General features: G+C 33.6%; 2 protein-coding genes across 4 annotated transcripts; one reads left to right on the plus strand and one right to left on the minus strand.

Annotated features, from left to right (window-relative positions):
* Positions 1-2359: 2359 nt before the first annotated feature.
* LOC104120227 (uncharacterized) lies at positions 2360-5898 on the plus strand. The gene is made up of 6 exons (XM_009631962.4): positions 2360-2515; positions 2739-2843; positions 4206-4558; positions 4890-4985; positions 5226-5285; positions 5372-5898. Exons 2-6 carry the CDS (start codon positions 2744-2746, stop codon positions 5570-5572), a joined length of 810 nt encoding a protein of 269 aa, XP_009630257.1. The 5' UTR covers positions 2360-2515; positions 2739-2743; the 3' UTR covers positions 5573-5898.
* Positions 5899-7275: 1377 nt separating this feature from the next.
* LOC104120197 (sesquiterpene synthase 14-like) lies at positions 7276-12171 on the minus strand. Of its 3 annotated transcripts, XM_009631931.3 has the most exons (8): positions 12084-12171; positions 11180-11298; positions 10968-11073; positions 10509-10884; positions 9532-9750; positions 9232-9370; positions 8542-8790; positions 8006-8352 (listed from the first exon to the last, which is right to left on the minus strand). In XM_009631931.3, exons 2-8 carry the CDS (start codon positions 11186-11188, stop codon positions 8059-8061), a joined length of 1392 nt encoding a protein of 463 aa, XP_009630226.1. In that variant the 5' UTR covers positions 11189-11298; positions 12084-12171; the 3' UTR covers positions 8006-8058. The 3 variants fall into 3 exon arrangements, with proteins under 3 accessions (XP_009630234.1, XP_009630226.1, XP_070041663.1); XM_009631939.3 differs by lacking the exons at positions 8006-8352; positions 12084-12171 and adding an exon at positions 7276-7490 and having other exon boundaries at positions 11180-11837; XM_070185562.1 differs by lacking the exon at positions 12084-12171 and having other exon boundaries at positions 11180-11837.
* Between the last annotated feature and the right edge of the window lie 688 nt (positions 12172-12859).

Raw genomic sequence — 12859 nt, forward strand, 5'->3', positions numbered from 1 at the left:
TTGATATAAAATCTGCAGGTCAATTAATTTAAAAGTTAGGTATTCATGTTTTTTTAATGAAATTAAATAATATGGGAATTACCCGATAAAGTATTTGAGGATTTTTGTCCGGTAAGATTTCTTCCTTTATTGTTTCAAGATTTAATTTTTTTTTCTTTAATTTTTACTTTACAATGGGAATTGAATTTTTCCCTCTAATTTTAATTTTACAATACAAATACATTCTTTAATAATATTATCTAAGTTTTAAGAAGTTTACATTCATGGATAGAGGCGTACAAGCAAATCATGTACCTTAAGACTAGATTGACTTAATAAATTATTATTAAAATTAAAATCGTCAATTTAATAAATTCTTTTTCTAATATTTAAAATTTTAAAATTAATATAATTTTTAACTATTAAGTCTTTCCTTATTTGAATTATGTAAAAGTTAAAGTACAATTATATTTTCGTTTCTATTTACATTAGGAATATTTCCTTGAAGTCAACTCTTCCCGAAAGATTTAAATCCTCTTGGGAACCAACCAACCACAATTTATAAGTAGAGTTCAGTTAGACCATCACTGTCTAACCTACTTGATCTTTTTAACAATGTAATTATAAATCTCTTCTTTTTTTTTCTATCTCCTTGGAGTATCTTCTCTGCTTTGATTTCTCATTCAATTTTATGGTTATAATTTTTTAAAGTTTACTATTATTAGTTGAATTGATAGTCATTTTTCCACTTTTGAAGATTGACTATTAATATGGAATTCAATATTTCGATCTTAAGTTTTAATTGATTTTAAATTCATAAATATAAAAAAAAATGTTAATCAATATTCCGTTTTGAGGAATCATGCTTTTATAATAGTTCATATATATTTTTTATTGATTAAAAAATATAGCATGAATTTTGTTTGCAAAAAAGAAAAATAATATCTTTTGTCGATTAATTGACCTTGATTGTATCTTAATTTTAGAATGAACTTGAAAATAGTTTTTTAATCTTTTTTTTAAAGAAAAGCTCTTAAATCTTCAAAAGCTATGTATTCTTACTGAAAGTGAAAAGCTGAAAATGTAGAACTAGAGATGAGTTTAAGTTGGACATATTGAATAATAATTGAGGACTTTTATGATCGATGTTCTTTTTATTTATTGAGTTAGCTATATATAGGATAAATATTTATTAATTTTCAAAGTTTAAATTTTTTATTTTATACTTAAACATAGTTTTTATATTATCAAGAGTAAATATCCTAAAACTCGACTGAACTATCACAATTTTGTCAGTTTCCTACCTAAACTATCGTCTGTCCCCAAAAAACCCTAAACTATATCCTCCTTCGTATTAAAACCCCTTCGTTACTTATGCGGTGTATTGTGTGTAGCAACTCGTGAAAGAGCGCGTGAAGGCTAGAAAAATCCATCAAAATATCTCATATGACATTGTCTAACTGCTAGTTAGCCTTTATTTTTTCTAAAATTTTGTATTTTTTAAATTTTTTTCTCATTTTCTTTATATTTCATTTTTCTTCTTCGTCCTTTCACCGTTCTTCTCCATTCTTTTTTACCTTTCTCCTATGTTTCTCCATCTGATTTAATCTGAAATTCTCCTTCTCTTGTTATTGAATTTCTCTTCAAGCTTTTGAAAATATTTGCAGAAGAACAAGATAAATGAAAACAATGAAGTTTTCAGAATGTAAGGGAAATAATCCGCATAAAATTCTATTATATATTTAAAAAGTACACTCGCATATTTTCTTCGTGCAACTCTTTCTTCTGTCCTCAAGTGAAAAGGAGTGGATGAAGTTGGTGACTGTAATTTGTTTCAGTGGGATGTGGAAGACTTGGAACTGACATGGAATACCAACAATAAGAGAGATCGAATGGCAAATAATAATGGGCCAATTTTATACTAAACAATCCAAATTGAATACTTTGCAGAAAGAAGACAATCACTGTCTTAACGGAAATAACCCAATAACCCAAATCGAGGGTTATAGGAAAAAATGAAAGCCATAACAAAGCTTAATAGAGAAAATTGCTAGCGAGAAAAACAAAAGTCATTATGAAAAGATTGGAGAGAGAATTGGATTTAAGTACTTAATGTTTTTTGCCCTAGATCTCTTATATGTTTTAATTGGGTGAACAATATTTACTCATTTAATAGATTGAGATTAATATTTAAAATACATAATTAAATTATTTTTTATTAGGCTAATTAATATCCATGCACATTTCTTATAAATTTATGAGAGTATATCACACAAACTATTAAAAATGTGACGGCGTGTTTTAATACGAAGGAATATATAGTTAACGAGGTTTTGGGGCGGGTTTTCGGTATTTACTCTATTATTAATTGATAGCGGGATAATGAGACTTAGTCTTAATAAAAAATCAAAAACAAATGAAGCGTTAGTCACATTAGGGTTCTCAATTTCTCACTTCTCATTTCTCCCTCCTCGACGAGACGACGACTCTGAGCTTGCGATTGTGAGCAAGAATTCAAGTTTTCAACACTGAACAGGTTCTCATTCCTCAATCTTCATCATTTTGGTAGATTCTGACTCTAGCTCTAGGTTTTTTCCCTCTCTGTTTTTTGCTGCATTTGAAACATATCAAGCGCCCAGTAGGCAAATCCAAGATCACTCTTGCAAGTATTTGTTACTTTATATTTTATGATTTTGAATCCAATTATGAAATCGAATGGTTTGTTCAAATAAAGGTAATGTGATTTTGCATTATTGTAGGCAAAATGAGGCTTTTCTTCAAATGGACTGCGAATGCTTGCTTATCTCGTTCCTCTCATCAGTATCCTCAAGTTTTCAGGACCTTTTCTGCACTTCCGAATTTTGGTAGGTATATTTATTTCAATTCTCTATCAAAATTGCCATTTTTATAGCTGAAAAATGTGTAAGTTTTAGTTTTTTTTGAATTCTATTATCGTTGTTCAGCAATTTTTTATTTCACCTAATTAAGCTTAAAGTTTCTGCCTTCAGTTAGATACTAAATTTTTTGGGTTTTTATGTTCTGTTTTGATACTTGTTTAATTTTTTTAAGCAAAAAGATTTAAACCTTTGATTAAATGTTCGAAATGAGGTATGTGCTTGCTAGTCTACAAAGCTATAGGACACTGTTTTTGATGATTGAATATCGTCTACAAAGCTATAGGACACTGTTTTTGATGATTGAATATCACTTGAAGAGTGAAAGCTTCTACAACTTGACCGACCTTTTTTTTTGCCAAGTTTTCTGATAATTTGAGAAGTGGAGATAGCCAGCTTTTAGACAGTATTTATGTCTTTCTATTCACAAAGAATTATATCACTTGCGTAGCTTGAGGAGTATCCAAGAAGCATGTAATTTTTGTAAATAAGGAGTAGATCACAATTTAATGTAGAATAAGGGGTAGATCACACAATATAATGTAGAATATTAGACTATCTGCATCCAAGGGTTTTGCCTAGTGATCATTTTGGATCTATCCTTTAAACTTTTTGAAGGCTATAGTGTTGGAATTTGACCTGCCCCCCTTTGTACGACCATGGTATTCTTGCCCTGGTTGCTTTTGGCTTAAAAAGGATGCGCTGAGAGTGAGAATCGCTTTGAAACTCTGGGAGAACGGACGTTAAGGGCGAGATCTATAAAAGCACTTCCTTAGTGCTTTACTGAATACAAATTTTACTATTTCTCAACCCCTCCCCCCTCCCCCCCAAAAAAGAGCTTTGAGGTCAAGTACTAATGCTATGACATTAAAAGCGGAAGATCTTCCCTTGTCCGAATGAATCTCTTGGATGAAGAGTGTTCATAAATAAGGGTCTATTACAAGACTCACCTTTGGCTGTCATCTCATTTAAGTGTATTATTATGCATCTTCCCTAGAGAAACACTTGAAAAAATTGTTGAGTTGTAAACATCTGAACACATTGGAGACACAATGAAAATGTGCATCCTGCGATTGAACAGCAGAAAGAATTCTAACATGGTCAAGCATCTTTTGGATACATGAAGTTTGACTGGCCACACTTTTCTTTCGGGAATTGTCTGCCTTTCATATTGTACGAACTAAATTGACATTATGAGTCTTTATTCTGGAAGTCATAATGTGTTTCTTCAACATTGGTCGCCATCAACTTTTTCATGTATGTTCATTTTCTCTTTCTTTTTTTTCTTGTCTACATCCCTGGTAATGAACAACTTTTCTTGTCCCTGCACAGCCCCTGATGATAAGCAAAACACCAACTCATTTGAGTCTACTGAAGACTTTGAAAGACGAATTTTTGGTGATAGTACCGGAAACAGGCCAAGTCCAAACTCATTTTTCAGAAAGCTTGATAGGGCTGAAAAGTCTTACGATAGATCTGGTCCAGGCTCCACATTCAGTACTGGAAACAGATCTAGTTTCCTCGATGGTCTGGATGAGAGTTTTGATTCATTATCAGATGGGATGGATGGTAAACTGAAGGAAGCAGCCACATATTTTAAGTTTGATCCTGATGAAATAGATAAGGATGATTATGCTTACAGAGCAGATATGACCTTTTGGCCCGGGAACACTTATGATATCAAGGTACAATTAAGAGGTAGCATATCTTACATGCATTTAGCATCTTGAGTGTCATATTTTAATATGAGGATTCTCTGTGTGTTTTGTGTATATCTTGCACCCGCTTTTGCATGTAAACAGCTTCCATGAAACATTAAAATGTTTGAGCTGTGCTAGAATTGTAATCTAAACGTTTATTCCTAGTACACCTTGTTTTCATACGTCGTTCTCTGTGGCGCGAGCAGAACTATGGATGGCACTAATTTGTTGCTATAATTCAACCAGCTCTCTTTTGCATTGTTAGAATCTATGGTGCTCTCATGTCTATCTCTAAGCTTTTCATTATTATCTGCAGGATCTTGATCTTAGAAAACCAGGAGTTCGCAAGCCCATGAAAAGGGATGAATTTGAAACTACGACAGAGGAAGTTTTACGCAAAGCTGATTTCAGGGTTAGTATTATTGGTTCTACATCTTTTTGACCATATATGTCTTTAACATGTAACTGTGTATGCACCCAACTATCTGCATGTGGAAACACCATCAAATATGTATATTGCTTATTTGATATTCTTAGCCTAATTTACCCCGCTGGTTAGTTCATTGTTACTGAGTTCCCAAGTACTGGGATGTTGTCGTGAACTTTATGACTCCTTATCTGATTTATACGTTTAAATAATTTGCAAATTCAGAATGTGAGGTTCCTAGCTAACTTCATCACGGAGGCTGGAATTATTATCAAGAGGAGCAAGGTTCGTAATCAAATCCATCAACTAGTTGATTTAGGGACCAAATACGTGATATGTTTCTTATTGTTTTCTTTTTGGTCATGTATTAGACTAAAATTAGTGCTAAGGCTCAAAGAAAGATTGCCAGGGAGATCAAAACTGCCCGAGCTTTTGGTCTGATGCCTTTCACCACTATGGGAACAAAGCAGTTTGTATTTGGCAGAACAATGGAGAACCTTGATGCAGATTATGAATATGAGCTGTACGATCCCAATTTTGTCGAAACAGACACTGGTCGGGAGCCTCTTTAATCCTGGAAAATACTATTACTAGTTCTTTGCTTTATCCAAGGTGGACGTTATCCCTGAGTATTCTCAGCTGTGGCGATGAAATGCCTGTAAACGATGCTCTCTCTATTAGCTGAGATTTTGTTTCAAATTAGATAGCGTTTAGTACAGAATACACATGGGTGTCATTTGGACTAATTTCAGATTGTAGGAGACTGCGGCTTAAGGGAATGCAGAAATTTAACAGTGTTGACAGTGTGTTCATCCAGTCTTGTTATTTACATTACTGAAAATTTATGAAATTCATGAAACAGCATAATCATCAATAAGAATTTACAGTCTTTTCAGGTTGTTTCCTGTCATAGTAGCTGAGTTAACAGTAGTGTATCAAATTGATGCTGCTGCCCATTTTTGTTTGGTCATTCGATTTATTTCTAACTCACTGAATGAAGAGTTGCATAGAAGATTCTTTTGATAGTTCTAGCACACATCGTCCTTTTTTGCTGTTTTAGACTTTTTCCACATGTGGTGATTTTTAGTACAAATTAATTGCCCTTTCCAGTTATGCTTGTTCATAGTGAGGGACGAAGTCTGAAGCCTCGATACAGGTTTGACTGAACCTAGTAGCTTTAGCTCAAACAACTGAATTTGCATGTATTAAATTTGAAACTCTTATTAGCACTAGAAATCGTCGTTCTAAAATCAGAATCCATAAAGTTGAAATTATGGCTTCACCTTTGTTTGTAGTTAGCTTCATGTGCTTGATCTTGTTTCTTCTGAACTTCTTTGAGATGCTGAATTGTTTCCATTTCTTTACCCAGTACACGCGCAGAGTGTATGATATTAGTTGGAAAGACGTATTGCTGGGATTGGCAATGCAGGTTTTCGCTTATATGGTTAACGCGGAATTGTTTGTTAGTCAAGACATTGAGCTTATGCTTTGGTTTTAAGTTTCTATAGATACATCACATATTCTGCTCATGTATTACCTCCTCAACCCAAATTGGAGTTGGCGTAGTTGTCTTATTGATTCGAAGGTGTTAGTAAAGCCTTTTATGTAACTCGCTAGTATAGTTATGAGTCATTGTTGAGGCCTTACCGAGGACATGACCCACGATAAGAAGGTGTAGAGGCCGAGGATTAAGGTGGTAGGTTGATGCGTAGTTGTGAGTTTCTCCTAGGCTTACCGGTAGTACTAGTACTATTCTGGTATTCTCTTAGTGCTATTATGAAATCGCGAGAGTACTTCTGACAATAGCAAGCAAAGCAATACGGTCCTTCTGAAGATCTAGCTTAATCAATTGAAGAACAGGTAGATGAAGCTGCTCGAGTTGTTTAGTTGTTAGGTTGAGTCTGTTGTTCTGATTTGTAACTATATGTTTTCATAAAAGTTTTGTAATAGGTTATCATTAAGACTTTATTTCTGTTAGCTTTCTAGGCTAGAGTTAGTCCGGAAAGGGGTTGCTACAATTGGGTTGATTGTAGGGGTTAGGGTACTAGAGTTAGTTCCGTTGGTTATTGAGTTGTAACCTCAAGGCTGCTCTTTGAAGTTAGTGAAGATTTGAGGAAAATCCTACTGGGTAGGTCGTGGTTTTTACTCCCTCGATCAAGGAGGTTTTCCACGTAAAGATCTTTGTATTGATTACTTTTCCGCAATTATTCTTATTTGAGTCTGCTTAACTAGTTCAAAGAACCAGGTTCTCTGGAAACACGGAAATCAAGCAAGACACAATTCAAACCCCTTGTGTCTAAGTGTAGTCCAAATTAACAATAATTCACAACGAAATACTCAAATCATTCATAAAATCCTCAAGAGCTATAGCATAAATAATATTATTCTAACACATTTGCCAGATGACGACATCATGGTCAGTAAAAGAAATTTGCAGTCTTCCAATGGATATCTTCAATGTGCAGGCTGCAGCACAAGTCTGTATGTTGACTAAGAATATAGAAGTTTTTAGGTGCATACTATGGCTTAATAAAAAAAAAAATTACTTCATGCAAAATCTCCAAAATTACAGCACAATAAGAACTAAAAAATATGGTAATGGATAAAAAGTACTTGTAGCTTCAAAATTTCAAAATAAGAGCAGAAACTTGATCTCTCAACCACACATATTTCCTTTCAATTAGTTCAATTTCATTAGTTTTCTTTCTTCAGAACATAACCACATCTACTGGTCTGACTATTTCAAGTAGTTCAAGGCTTGAAGGTAATGTAGCAAACATTGAAATAAAAAAGTGGAAACAAATAGGCGTCAATACGACTTAATAAAAGCAAATTAGAAAATCATTTCTATTTTGATCATTTCTTAGATTATGCTGAATATATCAAATACATTTTTTCTTTACTTTATTAAGTTTAACACATTTGATTCTGTAATATACGGCCGTTATCTAGAGGTTTGAGAAAGAAAATTGAGACATTCAGAAAGAGAGCCGTCACCGACTTGATAAACTGAAGATAATTTATTAATTCTCAAGCTACATTTTGCTCCAAATTATCCTCAAACATTGACAGGCTCAACAAACAACAGGGTAATCTTGTCTTTAAATTCGCTTTGGGCACTTGCAAAATCATTTTCTTTGAAAATATATGCCAGACGCGCAATATTTATAACTAGTTCGAGGACAAACGTTAGTACTTTGTCATGAGTTGAACAAAGAAAGTCTGTATTCATGTTTTTCCATGCATTAGTGATTTTCTTCTGAGCCTCAGCATATGCATCTTGCTTTGAACCTCCAAATTCTTTCATGTAGCATTCTATGAATGAAGCTATATGCTTTCTTTGTTGTTCCAACTGCACTCAATTGATTTCAATACTCAATACAAATATTATATGTTTAGGGCATGTTGAGAATATAACTAAGTAAATCAAAAGCGAACTTCTCACTCTGGCAACTTAAGTTTTTAGATGAGATGATTATACAATTTATTTTTATAGGGAAAAAAGTTGCGAACTGGAAATTAAATATAGTGTAGTACTTACATTATGTCCAATACAATCGCCCTTTAATCTATTGATTGTTGATGAAGCTCGAAGAATCAAAGGCTCATTTATCATCCATTCAAAAGTCTCTTTGGCTATAGATTCCTCCATAAAAACCAAGGAAGCTGTTGCAATCATCAAACAGGTAGTAGTTATATTTGCATTCTTCATATACTCGTCACATTTTGGAATATAGCCAACATTTAACCATTCCGCTTCCTTGAAATACGCTCTAGCCACCTTTTTCATCTAAGAAGGAGAATAAAACAAAAATGCAGAACTATATAATGTTGAAGATATAATTAAGTAAATAATTAAAAGTGTGTCCTCTCTAATACTTTAAGCTTTTAAATGAGACGGTCACACAATTATACATGATAAAGCTGATATCCGTTATCAAGAACAATTATTGTGTTCTTGGCACAAGAAAAAGAATAAGGCCCACACGTAAGAGGGAGTGTTGAAGACATGATTAAGTAAAATATGTGTTTTCTCTTAGTATAGTCTAAGCTTTTAAACGAGAGGGTCACACCATTCTTCGCAAGTATATATACCATGTGTTCTTTTAGATTTTGGATGTTTCCTTCCCGCTACTCTTTTCATTTCTTCACTGTAACTTAGTTAATTAAACTAATTAATGAAAGCTATGGTAAGGTTTGATTCAAAAGAAATGAAGCTAAGCGAGCTTACCTCATATTTTGCATAGTAGAGACGGTCCAATTTACCTTCTTTGATAAATTTTTCTTCTATTTGAGTATAAAGGTCTGCAAGGGCTTGATAAGTAGGTTTCAGACTAGGTGGTACTGAACCGATGGCACTAATGTCACATCTGCACGTTAAGAGTTTGAATCAAAGTCACAAGCTAATTTTTAAATTTTTATACCAATCATCTCGTAAGAAAGTAACGTGTACTTAATTGACATATCATGTTTTCTTACTCATCAAATAGAGAATTAAATGATCAATTATGTTTAAACGATAAAAACTTACCCGCATCTATCGATTGCATCGGTAAAAGGCACAAGTTCATCATAAGTTGCATAAGCATCATAAGTGTCATCAATAACGGTGTATATGGTTAGTACTTTTGACATCATTTCTCTCGCACGACTATATTGAGGCTCAAAGTAGATTTCTACTGTATAAAAGTGACAGTCCACCAATCTGTGTCTTGCATATGGAAATTGCTCTACAAGATCTTTCCACCACCTATAGTACAAAAGTATTGGTTAATTAGTTACATTTCTATCGCATTATTCGTAGTATATGCATACTAGCTAGAGGTGATATTGTCAATCCATTTTTTTAACAACCCACCCAAGTTAAACGACTTGGGTCATGACTTATTTGTTGGCTCGATTCAATGGATTGAACTCAAAATGACCCATTTATTTAGTCAATGGGTAAAAGATGTGTTAATCGACATGTCAAAATATAACACAAATCAAACGTATAAAATCATGTTTGAAGATTGAGAATTATGTAAATTTAAAAGATCAACTTAAGCTACTACTTTCCGAAAAATAGATTATCTTTCACGTTCTTTTTATTTTTAAAATAAAAAATAGAAAGGAGGAGATCATTTTGGATGTGTTTGGGGTGTGTGTGTGTGTGTTTTTGGGGGGGGGGGGGAGGGGTCTAAGTTATGACCATTTATTTGACCCATTTTGGCCAAAAAAAACTTTGTATCATGACATGTTTATCAATTGGGCAAAATATAAAATTAGCTGGTCGGCCCAAACTAATATATTCGCTAGCCAAAAATATATAAAATATGTATATTCTTATAGATAATACACATATATACAGAAATATATAATTGTCGACTATTATTATTAGGAACGACTAAAAATATATTTTTTTGTTATTATTAATTTGACCCATTATAACTTATTCAATCCGTCCATTTGTTACTACTATATACCATATTCATGTGAATGAAGAGCATATAATAATAGTGTATGTACCTTGTAAGATCGCCAAGCTCTCTTTGGTGCAACTTTTGCACAATGTTAAAATCCAATTTTGCAAATTTCAAAAGCAAATCATTATGTGATTCCTTATTCTCATACATACACAAGTATTTCTTTGCTCCCAACCTTGGTAGATTTGTATAAATGGGCTGGCTTAATGCTTCACTAACTTGGGCCTTAAGTGATGAATTGCTGAATTTAGGGCCCATTGACTCCAAATTAGTGAGTGTAAAACTCAGAGCTTGTTCTAGAATTTCTTCCCCATGTACTCTTAAATGTGCTGCTTCATATATACTTAATAATCCTTGTACATCTTTGGTAAGAGTTTCCTTGAACTTTCCATCTTTGTTGGTGAATTTCTTGAACACATCTGATTTAATATCATGGTAATTAATTAATATCCGAGATATATTAAACTAGTTATAACAGGAGCGGAGCTAGAAGGTTACGTACCAGAAGACATGTAATTCCTTTGTTCTCTCAGTTGACGAAAACTAAGAGCGACAACATAAAGGTTGTCATCTTCATTTTCACTTTGTTGTGACGCATCAAAGATATTCTGAATGGATGTTTGAATCTCATTTTCGAAATGATATGCAACTCCCAATCGTTGGATTGTATCAACCAATTCAAGTTTTTGGAGGGCAGAAAAAAGAAATACTTACGGAATCCATGATTATATAGAAACCTGATCTTGCTCCAGAGAGATACAACAACTTCAGAGAATTTACCCATCTTCTTATTAGTAATATTTCAACTGCAATTGGCCCTTAAGCAAGCAAACCTAAAGAGACAACAAAAATATTGAGAAGTAACATATGTCACGTTCCAAGTTATTTGGGAGACGTGACCTAAATATCTTTGGGAATCTTATAAAAATGTCACAAATAAGCTCCAACTTACCGACCTTTATCCATTAACCATACACTTACCAAACAAGCCAAACACATATAAAAATAAAAATTATGAATAAATAAGGTTCTTTCTCTCCAAGAATCACAGACAAAGATGATCTTCCATATCTTTAAGCGTGATCAGCAACATTAGATGCAAGACGGAAAGAAAATTTCATGGATGAGGTAGCAAAAAAGGTGATGAAATACAAAAAAAAAAAATATATATATATACATACAAGATTCCAAAAATCTAAGCAAAAATAACCTTTTTCAATGGGTATGGTTGAAATTCATTGAAAATATATAGATGAGTCAATATACAAAATTTGAGGAAGATTGAAAGTGATTTGGACTGATTTGGTATCAAAATTCGTAGTTAAAATCGAGTTCAAAAAATTCTTCTGCGACACATATATCAAACATGTATCATGGCGCATGTATCTCACACACAGGTATACATGTGATACACATTTGATACAGATGTGATACATATGTGATACACAAATGATACACAGTGTAAATGTGTGATACACTGTTAAGAACTTGAAACAACCAATTCACACACAAGTAAACTCACTTGTAGTATTGCCCTTACTAAATAATTACAATGAAAAGCGATGGAAATAACATAGAAGAACTCATAAGAAGAAGGATGTTAGAAGCAGAGACGTACAGAAGGAGATGAGGAAATCAGAGATATAGAGCAGAGATGAGAGAGAATATATTCAACATCACAATTCGCATAATTCTTCTTACTAACCCCTAGTCCTCTTTTAACCATTTGCTAAATGGGCCTGGATCCCAAATAAAACTCTCCAACATTTTACTCAGCCCAATAACCCCAATTGACTTAGCCTCATTCACCTCCTCTAGCCCATAGGCCCTTATGGAGTCAGCTTGGTTCACAACAATACTCTCACCCTCAAAAAGAACCTTGTCCTCAAGGTTCGAGTCAAGAACAGTGTTAGCAGCGCACTCTTCGCCAAATATCTCTAGACAAAGGTGTTCGGGGAAATAGGAGGAGAATATGTGAGCTATGACAATTTTGTCAACGTGACATGAGATGGTGGCCGCTGCAACATTGACAAACTTTGGTCCAACGTCAACACAAATCTTAAGGCAGCAAGTTAGAATCTTAGCAGGGAGAGAGTCACACTTGACTTGAGCTTCCCAGACAATTCTCTCCAAACCAACAGCAAGAGCAGTGATGACTTTAAGAAGAATGATGATCTTGGGGTGCTTTAACATGTCTCTTTGTCCAGCTAGGATCATAGTAACTTTCAGTAACATCAAGGAGAGATTAGAGGCCAAGAACTTATTTGGCAGTACCTTCAAATAGATTTGTGGATCATTCCTTCCTCCAAATAAAACAGAGTTACATATACAGCCTGATAGAAGGAGAACAACCTGGTGTATACTTGACATATAACAACATCCAAGAACAGATGC

This window comes from Nicotiana tomentosiformis, chromosome 9 (genome assembly GCF_000390325.3).
Source record: "Nicotiana tomentosiformis chromosome 9, ASM39032v3, whole genome shotgun sequence".
Lineage (NCBI taxonomy): Eukaryota > Viridiplantae > Streptophyta > Magnoliopsida > Solanales > Solanaceae > Nicotiana > Nicotiana tomentosiformis.